The sequence below is a fragment of the Passer domesticus genome, chromosome 19, assembly GCF_036417665.1.
Source record: "Passer domesticus isolate bPasDom1 chromosome 19, bPasDom1.hap1, whole genome shotgun sequence".
Classification (NCBI taxonomy): Eukaryota; Metazoa; Chordata; class Aves; order Passeriformes; family Passeridae; genus Passer; species Passer domesticus.
Genome location: NC_087492.1, coordinates 2,937,184 through 2,950,735, shown reverse-complemented (window position 1 = coordinate 2,950,735; position 13,552 = coordinate 2,937,184). Strand labels below are relative to the sequence as shown.

The window sequence follows — 13,552 nt, the reverse complement described above, 5'->3', positions numbered from 1 at the left end:
GCAGGAAGGTTTCGGTCCCCTGAATATCCTTAAACTCCATGGGTGCCTTGCTGCTATCAATGCTGGGGAGAAAAAAACCACCTTATTTCCTGCCATAAAGTTTGTCCAACTCCCCCCCACTCAGCAAACCCTGCTTTGATATTAAGCAAAACTGTTCTGCTTTTTATTTTGGATTTTTTTTCACGTTTTGAACACGACAGGAAGGTGCAGTTACCTTGGAAACAGCGATGGGATGGTGCTTGGTGGCAGGGCAGCACTCAGACAAAACTCTGTTGGGAAGGTGGGCATGAAAAAGTGGGGTTTGCTGGGTCCTGAGCCACCCTGGAAGTTCCAGGCTGGTGGCAGGTAAAGCTGAGCCAGGGGAGAGGCTGCTCCATGTCCAGGCCTTGGTGTGCAGATCAGGCCTGGGAGCCTTGGAGAAGGTTAAGCCGTGGTTTTGGGAAGCCTGTCTTTTTAAGGCTTTTCCTCTGCTTTGGATTAGTGAGACGTGCTCAGGTCATCCAAAGGGAAATAATTTCTCAAATCAAAAGGACTTCTGCTGCTGAGGCTCCTCTGGTTTAGTTCTGCTCCCCTGCCCCATCCCAGGAGAGGCTGCCACTCCTGGATCCTGAGGATGCCACAAAGGAACCCTGCGCTGATTAAAAGCTGTTGGTGTTTTTCATTTTAACCAGGAAAGTGTTTCCATCCTCAGTGGGTTTAATTTACAGTTTGCAGCCAGATTGGAGCTGGGAAGGGATCCCACTGGTGGCTCATTTGTTTGAAGGTGTCACTACACAAATACACGTTCTGGGAATGCCAGCGGCGCTGGAGGGGAGGATGTGCCAACAGCAGCTCTCAGCTGTGTCCCAGCCATTCCCAAACCTTCCCAGGGGACATCCTTCATCTCCTGGGGCACAGGAAGCTGGCTGAGGGATGGGGATAACCCAGGTGAAAGCCCAGGGAAGCAAAGGCTGTGGCTGCAGTGCTGGCAGAGCTGCATCCCCTCATCCCTCGCTCCTCTCCCAGCCAACCTGGGAATGGCCACCAGCACCAAGCCACCCTCCATAGCAGGGCTCCCAGCAGGATGATTTGTGTTTTATGATGTCTGCAGCCTGTTCTTTAGCTTCTCCACGCACTCCTGTTTTGCTCAGAGGGAGAGCAGCCCGTGTTTGAGGGTGCAGCAGGTTAACCACACCTCTCCTCCCTTGCAGCCACGCTGGGAACGCTGGATTTCAGTTTGCTCTACGATCAGGAGAACAACGCTCTGCACTGCACCATCAACAAAGCCAAGGTAGGGCTCAGCCTGGCAGTGGGGACAGAAAGGACTGTGCCAAGGGAACCCAATCCATGGCTGTGCCAGGGATGCCAATCCATGGCTGTGCCAGGGGATGCCAATCCATGGCTGTGCCAGGGATCCCAATCCATGGCTGTGCCAAGGAAATCTGACCCATGGCTGTGCCAAGGATCCCAATCCATGGCTGTGCCAAGGATCCCAATCCATGGCTGTGCCATGGAAACCTGACTCCTGGCTATGGTTGTGTTCATGGGTCCCAGGACGAGAGAAGAGATGAGAATCTTGACTCCGTGTATCAGAAGGCTGATTTATTCCATTATATTATGATATTATATTAAAATGCTTTACTAAAACGATACGAAAAAGAATAGAGAGAAAGGATCCATCAAAAAGCTCGAAAGGAAAAAAAAGGAATGATAACAAAAGCTCGTGACTCTCAGAGAGTCCGAGCCAGCTGGGTCTTTGATTGGTCATTAAGTAAAAACAACTCACATGGACTAATCTAAGGTGAACCTGTTGGTAAACAATATCCAGACCACACTCCACAGCCATCACATAGTTACTGTTTACATTTCTTTTCTGAGACTTTTCAGCTAAAATAGGAGAAAAACCCTAGCAAAGGATTTTCATAAAAATGTCATGGTGACACCTGGCTATGCCAGGGGAACCTGACCCATGGCTGTGCCAAGGGATCCCAATCCATGGCTGTGCCAGGGGAACCCAACCCGTGCCAAGCATCCCGGGGTTCCATCACCTCCTCAGCACCTCTGCCCTCTCCTTCCCCTCCATCCTTGCCTCTCGGGCGTTCCCAGGGTCGGGAGCCGGCTGCTCATGCCCCGTGAGGAGCTGGATTGATGCTTTTTCGAGCAGCCCATCCCGATGTTGTTATTTACTGTGACCGGCTGTCGGTTTATAAATGGCTCTTTTAAATGCTGCTAATCACGGCCCCAAAGTGCTGCGCCTCAGCGCCTTTGCCGTCTGCGTGATTGAGGCAATTAGGGGCTTTTTGCACATTTGGGAGCAGCAAGAGCGAGCTGAGCTCCTGATTCAGCCTCGGGGCTGCTGGGTTCCCCTCTGCATCACCCAGTGACCACCAGAGGTGGGCTGGGGGGAAAACACCTCAACCCCTGCTTGGGGAGGGATGGGGGTTTTGGAGAAGGCAGGAGAGGCTGTGAGCTGAGCCCCGGAGGCTCGGACCACGCTGTTTGCCTCCTCTCTCCCCTCCATGGCCCCCAGCCCAGCGTTCTGCGTGGCTGGAACACCAGCACCAAAGCTGGGTTTTGGGGATGGGTGTGGAGGGATCAGCCCCAGCCCTCCTGGAGCTGCTCGTGGCAAGGGCAGCACGCCCCGGTGCCAGGCAGGACGGGCAGGGCAGGGCTGAGGCAGACTCTGGGCTTTGCCTGCCTCTGTCTCCCGTGAATCCGCCGGGTCAGGCTTCCCTCGGCGCACACGGGAGCCGTGCCAGGGAGGAGATCTCTAATTGGGTTTGGAGTGGGTGGAAGACAGGGAGGAAAGGAGAGCTCTGGGCAGCAACTGATAAATCTCACATCAGCGAGAGCACAGGCAGGGCTGACACAGGAGAGCCCTGGTGCCTGCTGTGCCCACCCAGGGGTACCCCAGCATCGCCCCTGCCCGTGGGGAGGGCAGAGCCCCCCTGGCCACCCTGACATTCCAGCTCTGGAGTCCTGTTCATTTCCATTCTGCTCTCATTCTCCCATTTTTCTCTTTTATTTACATTGCCATCTGCTCGCTCTCATTTCATCTCTCGCCTGGGGAAAGCTGCCAAAACTTGACTACAGAAAGGTAAGGGCCAGGACCCCGCTGGCTCCGGGGTGGTACAAGCAGAGCTGGACAGGAGGAGATGGGGGAAAAGCCCCAGCAGTGCTGGGATGTGATTTACCCTGGGTAGCTGTGTCCCCACGCCCTGGGGACGTGCCCAAGTCCAGCAGCTCCTGGAGCTTTGCTTGCTGCCAGCAGCCATTCCAACCTGGGCTAGTTCAGCCACGTGAGACACGTTTTTCTTTCTGATAACCCCAAACAACCTCCCTCTCTCCCTTTATTTTACTTCTCTTTATTTTCTTTATTTAATCTCCAGCACTTTTATATCTGCTGATGTTCCTCACGAGTCCCATTATCACCCTGGGGAGCAGCAGGTTCAATCCAGCCTGTGGTGCTCCACCAGCAATTCCTTGCTCTGCAGCCCTGGAGAAGCTGAGGGCTTCACTCCACGTGGGAATTCACCCTGCTGCTGTTCCTGGAATATTTCTGAGGGATTTCAGAGGGGTGTAAGTTCACAGCAGGATTTGTGAGACTCTGGGTGCCACCAGACAGGTGGCAGCAGGAGAAGGCAGGAACAGGCAAAAGCAGACAGGGACAAGGAGGAACAGGCAGGAGCAGCCAGGAAAAGGCAGGAGCAGCCAGGAAAAGGCAGGAGCAGCCAGGGAAAGGCAGGGAAAGGCAGGAGCAGCCAGGCTGGCAGCAGGCACCTCGCACTGATGGCTCTCGGTACTGGCAGCCTGTCACACTTCAGGCACGGCTGAACTCAGACACGTTGTAGCTCAGCTCGGATCAATAGGAGAATAAATCAGGGCATTGTGGAAGCTCATTCCTGGACTGCAGGAGCAGCCAGGCTGGCAGGAGGGAGCCCTGGGATTGTGTGGATCTCTGGTGTCCTGCGTGGGACAGGGCTGGGGTGTGCTGGGCATCACCCCCTCCTAGAAAATAGGATGGGAAAGGATTTGGTGAATGTGCAGACACCTGGTTTTGTGCCCTGCCATGCCATGGCTTCGCTGAGGGTCTCACTTTGTGCTCAGTCCTACATAGGGGATTTATAGGGGCATGCAGCAGCACAGACACACAGCTGTGCTGTCCTATAGCTCCAGTGCTCTCCTACTTTTGGGACAAAGGTGCCTGGGACAAGCCCCAGGGGCTGTAGGGCAGTGGGGAAGGAGCTCCTGGCCCCAGGCAGGCCATGCCAGGCAGCTGCTGCCCATTGGAGCATCCTTGGGCTGCTCTCCCTGCACCTCTGGCCAGAAAACACCCAGGAGCCTCCACCCCACTGAGCATTTGGCTGTTCCCTCCCTTCCACCCGAGGTGAGTGCTGGAGGTCTGCACTGAGCATTACTTATGTATTAACTCATCAATATTTATCACTGCAGGGAAATTCCTCCAGCTGTCGGGCTCCTCTGGGCTGGCAGGGTGGAAATGCAGTTTGCCCCCTTTTCAGGACGGGATGCCTCAGCCTGGGAATTATCCAGGCTGGTTTTTGGGCAGGCAGCTCGTTGTGGGGTGAAGGATGGAATGAATCCATCTCCTGTGATTTCTGGACGCCTCTAGCGTGGCATTAATCGGCAGCCCGATTAGCCCAAGCTGTAATTAAATCCTATTGATTAGCTAAATGTCACTGGCACGGGGAGCAGCTGGCAGAGCCTGGGATGCTGGAGGTCTCTGTAGGATTGCAGCAGAGATTTTGGGGCTGGCTAGAGAAAAGATGAAACTTAATCTCAGCTCCATAAATCAGCGCAGCAGCAGGAAGAGCTGGAGCCGGGGAGATGCCCCAGCTGGGTCTGAGGGGACACCCTGTGCCTTGCCCCTCTCTGCCTCTCTTCCCTCTTGCAGAAGCTCCTCTGGTGGTCCCTCCACCCCGTGGGAGGGATCCTTGCAAAGCAGAGCCCTGTTAAATTCAGCTGTTTGTGCCAAACACGTATCAAGTGACACGGGAGGGAGGTAGACGTGACATTAGGAGCCATTTTCCAGGCTCCTGTCACTCCATCTTCCATAGCACATCTATTAAAAAAGCCTTTAATAGCCTCCTCAGAAGGTAATTTAATTGAGCTGAATTGATGGGTGAATTACAGAGCTGCCTGTCATTCTCCATCCATTTTCCTGGGAATCTGCCTGCTCGCTTCTGATTTCATTTGCTCTGCAGCCCTGGCAGGTTGGGCACCTCTGACCAGGGAGGCTGGGGAGGGCACAAGAGGATTGTGCAGGCAATTCCCTGCAGAGGCTGGGGACAGCCCAGCCCCTTCCTGCCCTGTCTGTCCCATCCTCATCATCTCCTGGAGCAGAGACATCACCCCGGAGCCTGCCCTTAAAGCAGATTCACCTCCATTCACTGCTGATGTTTTTATCCTTTTGGCTTTGCTGTAGCAGCAAACTCCTCTTTGCTGGGCACCATTTGGCCTCCCTTGCCCCAGGGCAGCAGGTTTGTCTCTAGCAGAGCCCTTGCTCCAAGTCAGAGACACTCCCAAGGTCAGGAGCATCCTGTGCAGCTCAGAGAGGCTCCTGCAGTGCCGTGGGTCAGGCTGGCTGAGTTATTCCCTTCCTGTGAGGCATGGGAATGATTCCCCCAGCATTTCCCTGCTCTATTTGCCCAATTTTTGGATGACTGCATTCCTTCTGCACGCAGCCATTCCACCAGCAGTCCATACAAATGCTTCCCTGCCACTGGATGCCTGGCAGCTGCACACACTCATTATCCAGGCTCTCTGCTCCTCACAAAAAGGGTGTGAGGACTCTTCAGCATCCCCCAGCCGTGTCTCCCTGCCCGGGCTGGAGCCAGGATTGGATGTGTACCTCTCAGAGAAGCCCTGCTCTGCTCCAGGCACAGGATTCCTCAGCCAGCCCAGCAATAATTCCTGCAGGGATCCCACAGCCAGGCTGGAAATCATCCAAGGACTTCCACCACGGAGCCATCCTCATTGCTGCTTAGGACTGGTGAAAATTAGGCTCCATTTGTCACCCTCCTGACTCGCTTCCCTGCCCTGGGGAGTTGTTTTCCATGCAGCCTGTGCAGGTGTGGCTTTGAGCTGGGTTTGTGCATCACTCCTGGATAATTTTCAGGGGATTTAGAAGAGGAACACAGGCACAGTTTGTGCCCTCCCTCTGCCCAGAACAGGGCATCACTATTACAAAGCTGATCCACATCATCCTTTAAGAGCTGTGAGGGGCTTGTAGAAAATCCATCAGGAATGGCCACAGCGAGTGTTTCCTTGGATTGATACTCCTGATTTCTCTGTGAGCACCACAGCATCTGGCTGGCACCAGCCTCCCACTGGCCTGGAGCTGTTCTTCCTTAATGACTGGGAGTAGGTAGGTGCTATCACACCCTCTGGAAGTGGCACCACAACAGCAGAGGTGTGTGTTTGCTCAGAAGCAATTATTAAATGACAGAACCCTGTAATTTCAAAGCTGGGAAATCACTGCACTGATTCTCTTCACCCCCAAATTAATCGTGCTGAGGGTGGCAGAGCTGCCTGCTGGGAGGGAGGGAGGGGTGGATGGTGCCACGTGCAGGTGAGGAGCTTCCCACAGCCCCTCCTGGAATGCACAGACTGCAATGCTGAGCCTGGATCCTGCAGAACTCACTCTCCCCTCCTTCCCCAATCCTGGGGGAGCCACAGTTGCTCCATGGGGCCCAGGATGGGCTCAGTGAGGCCACCCTGCCTGCCCAGCATCCCGCTGCCCTCCTGATTCCTGCTTTTTGCTGTTCCCTCTCCAGGGCCTGAAGCCAATGGACCACAATGGTTTGGCTGATCCTTATGTCAAGTTGCACTTGCTGCCCGGAGCCAGCAAGGTGAGAAACCTTTTCACTTCTCCTTCCTTTCCTGGGGCTGCAGCTTCTCACTGGAACTCAGGCCTGGGAGAAGCTCCTGACCCAGGGGCTCAGGGCTGCTGCACCCAGACCTTGAGTTTCTTGAGTGAAAAAGGTGCTCAGAGAGAGCAGGAGGCAAGAATTGGGGTTGAATCCATCCTTACAGGGATGGAAAATGCCTTGCTGGGAAACCACTGGCTGGCAGCCAGGTGCCAGCCCTGATTCCTTACCTTGGGAGCCCAGCATGGGAATGCTGCATTCCAGGAGCCCCTGGGAAGCACCGAGTGAAACAACCTCAGCCATAAACAAATCAGACCCTTTTAATTTCCTTTTTTTTTTTACCTTTATTCTTTTGCATTTAAAACCCCTCAGATCATAATAAAACAGAGTCTAAATCATAAGGGAAATATTTCCATCTCCTTAGGTTCAGCACTTGCTGGAGAGAAGAGTAATTAAAGATATTGATGTGTGGTGAGAGCTCGGTGTAAGTGACGGGATATGGAATTTAAATGCTCCATGTGTGTGTTAGGAATATTAATTGCACTCTTATTCCACGCGAAAGGAAAGACTTTTTTTTTTTTTTGGGTGGGGGGGAGGTGTATTTACTTGTTACAGTTCAGTTGGATTAATTCCTAATGTTCAGGATGGCAGAGGGAGTTTTTAACCACATTCTGAGCTTCCGCTGCAAACAGCCGCGAGCGCTTTCATCAGCAATATTATCAGTCATTGCCATGTTTTGCAAATCCATTGATTAGCATTTCTGCTGGAGCTGGTGGAGGCAGGAGAGGCAGGAGGGGAGGGAGCACAGGAGCTGCAGATCCACAAGCTGTGGGGGGACTCTTCTTGCCCCCCTGCCCCATCTCTGTGCTTTGTTCCAAACAGCACTACCCTGGGAGAGGGGAGCAGCCCTGGGGGATTGGGGATTTGTCCTGGGCTAGTTCTTCCTGCAGCAGGACACTCCCTGAGTCCCTCAAGTGTTTCTGTCCCACATTTGGGCTCTCAGGCACCTGTGGGTGTGGGAAGCAGGGCTGGGTTCATTCCCCATGCAGAGCTGGTTGCTGACTCCTGAGTCATTCCAGATGGGAGAAAAAGGCACTCCCGGATCTCAGCTCCTCTGATCTCACTCGTGTCCCTTCCCAGGGCAGCTTTGGCAGCTGGGTGATGTTCATCATGTCACCCCCATGGCTAAACCCACTTTCCTTCCCAATCCCTGGAGCCCCAGGGATCAGGATCTGGTACCTGCAAGTCTGAGCAGGCTCTGGTGCCACTGGGGCACCTTCCCTGCTGCCCTCTTCACTCAGGGCTCGTGAACCCAAGGTGGGGAATGCAGCAGCTTCCCATAAAGATCCACAAGGCAACTTGGAGGTGCTGATGTGCTGAGAGTTTCTTATGCCCAGCAGCAGCTGAGGCAGGGATTGAGTTGTCTGACACCTAATTAGAGGGAAAATTGCTGCTCTGCCAGGCGGTGCCAGGCTGGGAGCCTGGTGGAGAAGCCAAATCTGCAGCCTCAGCCTCTTTTTTCTGCTCTCCCCAGACATGAGAGGGGCTCAGGGGGTGAGGAGATCCGTGTCCCCTGAGCTGGGGAGTGGCTGTGTGCCAGGATGTCCCATCCATGCAGGGGACACGAGCCCTGCTGTCCCCATCCTCCTGCTCAGCAGAGCTGCTGGTGCTGACTAAACACCTGCCAAGGAAGTTTGTTTGGAGTCAGGCAGGATCAGGAGCTGTGCTGGGAACAGGAGCGCAAACAAACAGCCAGAACAGCAAATCAGCATTTTTTATTTAATCCAGAAAGGATTTTTTTTTCCCTCCCTTGCTCTCTCCTACTGCTTAAATAAAACCCTGGTCTGTGCTCTGCCAAGTCCCCATTTGGCTGGCTGTTTCCAGGATGCAGGATGAGGGGCTGGGCTGGTTTGGGATTGAGCGAGTTGCCGTGTCCCTGCCCCTCAGGTGGATTAGGGGTGGATTTGGGACACCCCAGTGAGGGTTCCAGCACTGGGGACAGAACAGTGACAGCACCCATTGCCTCTTTATCTCCAAACTGAGCCTTGCTCCTGCCCAGATGACCGATCCCACTGACCCAACATCCTCTCCTGCCCAGATGACTGATCCCACTGACTCCCCCACTGCAATCCCACCTCGTCTCCTGCCCAAATGACCAATCCCACTGACCCAACATCCTCTCCTGCCCAGATGACCGATCCCACTGACCCCCACCACTGCAATCCCACCTCGTCTCCTGCCCAAATGACCAACCCCACTGACCTCGCCCCCTGTGCTTCCCCAGGCCAACAAGCTGAGAACCAAAACGCTGCGCAACACGCTGAACCCCACGTGGAACGAGACCCTCACCTACTACGGCATCACCGACGAGGACATGATCCGCAAGACGCTGAGGTACGGCCCCACCCCTGCTGCAGGTCGTTTTTGGGGACTCCCCAGAGGGTTTCCTAAGCTGAGTATTAGCTGGGAGCAGTGAGCAGGCACGGAGACACCACACGGCCTCTGAGGGGGCTGATGAGATGAGGGATTATTGGGGGTCTCACCCCCAGGAGCAGCATGGTTACTGAGGGAGAAGGGGGAGAGAGGGAGAGCTTGGGGGAGAGAAGGGCCTGGAGGGGGTTGGTCTCCCTCACACAGCTCAACAGGGAGATTCAGACACCACACGGCCTCTGAGGGGGCTGATGAGATGAGGGTTTTTTGGGGGTCTCACCCCCAGGAGCAGCATGGTTTCTGAGGGAGAAGGGGAAGAGAGGGAGAGCTTGGGGGAGAGGAGGGCCTGCAGGGGGTTGGTCTCCCTCACACAGCTTAACAGGGGGATTCAAAGTGGGCACAGAATAAGACTTGGGCCAATGGAGTTACAGGGACATGAGGCTTCAGGTGGGGAACAGAGGCTTGGAATGAACCCGACATTTTCGAGGCGTGAGACAGAGCACACCATTTAACTAAAATGCAACAGCACACCTCCTGGGGGACGGGGCCCTCTTCCCCCCTGTGCCAGCTGTCCCTCCCCACCCCAGTGACAATTTCACACCGGGCCCAGCTGTGGTATTCACATGCCCTCTGAGCAGAGAGAAGCCGAGAAGAAAGGAAAACAGTTCTTATCTCTTGCTGTGCCCGTGTTGTGCCAAAGCAGAATGCAATGTGGAGATTATTTATTTACCCAGAGTGGGGATGTTTTGTTCCCTTGGCCTATCAGGGCCTGTGTGAATCCGGACAGCCACGAGAGAATCAGGGATGAGTGCAGTTCTGAGCAAGAACAGATTCAGAGCAAGGCAGATTCAGTTTAGATGCAATGTATATAAAATTAATAATAATAAAAGCATAATAAAGTAATTATTTAGCCTTCTGATGATAGAGCCAGATACATCATTTTCTCTCTCCAACACCTGAGTCGCCCTTGATTTACAACACTCAGCCCCACAGGAGGGTCCTGGAGCTGCTCCCAGCAGAGCAGGGCAGAGTTCTCCCCAGCAGAGAGCTGGTGAGTGTGCCCTGCATGCATCCATCAGCCCCAGGGGCACTGACCCCTGACTTACAGGCAGCCTGGGCTGGGGGAACAGCCTGGTCCTGCTGCATCACTCACCTCAGAGCCCTCTGGCTGGCTCCTGCCTGCACAGCTGGGCTGGGGTGCTGGTTTCTGGGGTCCCTGTTGAAGGAAGGAAAGTGATGAATCTGACTCCATGTCCTTAGAAGGCTAATTTATTAATCTATGATATTATAAAATATTAAAGAATACTTAAACTGAAACTATACTAAAGAATAGAGAAAGGATACAGACAAGGCTACAAAGAACGATGATGAAAACCTGACCAATCTGGACAGTGATTGGTCATTAAGTAAAAACAATTCACATGTTGAATAAACAACCTCCAAACCACGTTCCAAAGCAGCAAAACACAGGAGAAGCAAATGAGATAATTATTGTTTTCATTTTTCTCCGAGGCTTCTCAGCTTCCCAGGAGAAGAATCCTAGGCAAAGGGATTTTTCGAGAAATTATGACAGTGACAGTGTGGTTTGTGTTTAACCTCTCAATGCCCAGCTCTCACGGACACATGTCCAGGCTTTGTGGTTGTGTCTTGCTGAGAAAATCTCCTCAGGGAAGCTCTGGGCCCCTTTCAGAGCTGAGCTTTTTGTTAGAAAGCTGGAGGCATCTGTGAATTATTATCCAGCTAAACAAAAAATGTAAGTCTTTATTTCATTTTTTTTATTTTGTTGGTTCAGCCTGTGCATTCAGCATCTCCCAGGGGCTGGGAGAGGTTGTGTGAGGGTGGAGCTGGGCAGGGACAGAGCTTGGAATGATGCTCTGCAGGGAGCAGACACCTGTGAATGCAAAGATTTCTCATTTTTTGGCCTCTGTCCCACCTGGATGAGGGCAGGAATTGTGGGCAGCCTCGGCTGCTCCATCACCACACTGATCTGGGGCCGTGCTGCAGGATTTGCTGTAAGATCCACAGGCAAAGAAAGGATTTTCCATCCTTCTCCAAGGACTCGGGGCTTTGCCAGCTCTGCGGCTGCAATCCCACCCTCCTCATCTGCAGGTGCCCTGGGGGTTTGTGATTTTCCTCCTGCCAGGAGCTCAGAGCTGCCTGGGGAAAGGTGCTGCTCAGAGGTGGAGCAGGGCAGAGCCCACCTGTTGTCTGCAGTGTGCAGGGTGATGGGAAATTCAGTGCCGTGGATTATTATTTTCACTTGGAAAACATTAGTCATGCTGGAAGTGCTGCAGGCTGGTGGGGCTGGGAAGCCTCCAGTTTGTTGTTATTATTGGTGGGTATTTTTTCACTGCAGGCTTTGAAGTTTGCAGCCTCCTCAAGCGTGGAAATGGGTTTGTAAGGAGATGTTGGCTGACTTGTTTGCTGGCAGGCGACAGGGAGCAGCAGGGCTCGACCCCCATTCTTTCAGGGCTCTGGGAGCTGCTTCTCCCTTGGGAAGAGCTGTTTGTCCTGGAGGCAGCAGGGAGCTGTGGGATGGGGGATGCACCAAAAAAAGGGCAGGGCTGGATTTGCCTTTTTCCCCACAGAAATCCTGCTCTCCCCCATCCCATTCCTGCCGGCCAAGCTGGGGGCTGTGGAGCTCCTTGTGCCCTCCCCAAGCTCAGAACTGTGCATGGACCCCTGTAGCCCACCTGGGACCCTCAGTCCACAGGAGAATGTGGCTGGGTGGACTTTAAAGATCATCTTGTTTGGGCAGGGACACCTCCCACTGTCCCAGGCTGCTCCAAGCCCTGTCCAGCCTGGCCTTGGGCACTGCCAGGGATCCAGGGGCAGCCACAGCTTCTCTGGGCACCTGTGCCAGGGCATCCCCACCCTCACAGGGAATGATTTCTTCCCAATATCCCATGTAAACTGGCCATCTGTCAGTGTTGTGGTGTGGCTGGAGCTGTTTCTCTGCTCTGAGCTGGCCCTTCACCCTCCCAGTGCTGCTTCCTGCAGGAAACATCTCCATGCACTGGGTGCTTTGCTTCACCCATCCATCTCCTCCTCAAAATATCTCCTTTTCCACAAGGAAAAGCCAGCTTCAAAGCCAGGAGGACTCTGGTTTTCCCTGAGTTAATCAGGAGAGGCTCCTGCCAGGCAGCTGGTGCTGCTTGAAAGAGCATCAGTGATGCTCCCGTGGGTCTGGGCAGTGACCATTCCCTGGGAGCCTCCCTGGTGCTGAGCTGGGCAGGGAATGCAATTCCAAAGTCTCTTTAATGTGAAAATAAAGGCAGAGATCAAAGCTGCCGCCAGTCTTCGCCTCCCTGCAGCCTGGAGAAGTCTCAGGGAAGCTGGAAAAGCACCCAAAAATCTTCCCAGCCCAGCTGGTGGGACGTGTCCAGCACGGACTGCTGGGGTGGTGCTGGCCTGGGCACCCTGCCAGTGCCTGCAGCCTTTTTGGAGGGGACAAGTGGCATTGTCAGGACATCCCAGAGAGCTGGCTGTTGGATCCCCTCCTGCCCAAGCCCCCCAGCCCCATATCATGGCCAGACAGGTTTTTCCTCATCCCTTGAGGGCCTTGTCCCCGCTGGTGGAGTGACTTTGCAGTGACAGACCCCAGGAGCCAGCAGGGCTCACCTCGCCGAGGTGAAGGAGAGGTGAAGGCAGCCCAGCTAATTGCACTGGCAAGCAGGATTTTGTTAATGAAGCAACCCCCTCAAAGAGCAGCAGATATTTGGGATTTCATGGAGAGCAGCAGGTGGGAGGATCTCGAAAGGTCTCATCCATTCATTGAATTAAATATCCCTGAGTGCAGCCCAAGGCTTAGCAGGGATGAAACCACCCACCAGCCTGGGAAAAGGCAGGTTCAGAGCCGTGCAAAACACACTGGAGTGCACAGATGGATGGGGTTGGGGACAGATTCCCCTGCCAGGAAATCCCACCCTGGAGCCCCCATTCCCACCACAGGGTACAATGTCAGGGGGAGGCAGAGAAATGCTGCAGGGGAAGCTGGAACAGGCAGAATACAATCTCCTCCATTTAAATAATAGATGTAATATACAATAAATAAATTGCATTCATAATAAATACCCGAGCTGGCCAGATATTGGATACAATTATTCATATCCAGCTATATTGGCGAGGTGATGCATTATTCATGGGGTGCTCAGCTAGCCCACGAATGCCAGGAATTCTTTGTTTAATCATGTGTTTGACAAACATCATGACTCATTAAATGTATTATTCAGAAAATAGTATTTGATCAGGACTAA

At 53.6% G+C, this 13,552-nt stretch overlaps 1 protein-coding gene across 1 annotated transcript in view; it reads left to right on the top strand.

The window, feature by feature from the left end:
* DOC2B (double C2 domain beta) overlaps window positions 1-13,552 on the top strand; it is a 30,324-nt gene that overhangs the window by 8,879 nt on the left and 7,893 nt on the right. The window contains exons 2-4 of the mRNA XM_064395053.1: window positions 1,191-1,270; window positions 6,774-6,848; window positions 9,151-9,260. Coding sequence (XP_064251123.1) covers window positions 1,191-1,270; window positions 6,774-6,848; window positions 9,151-9,260 — 265 coding nt within the window. The remainder of the gene's footprint in view (window positions 1-1,190; window positions 1,271-6,773; window positions 6,849-9,150; window positions 9,261-13,552) is intronic.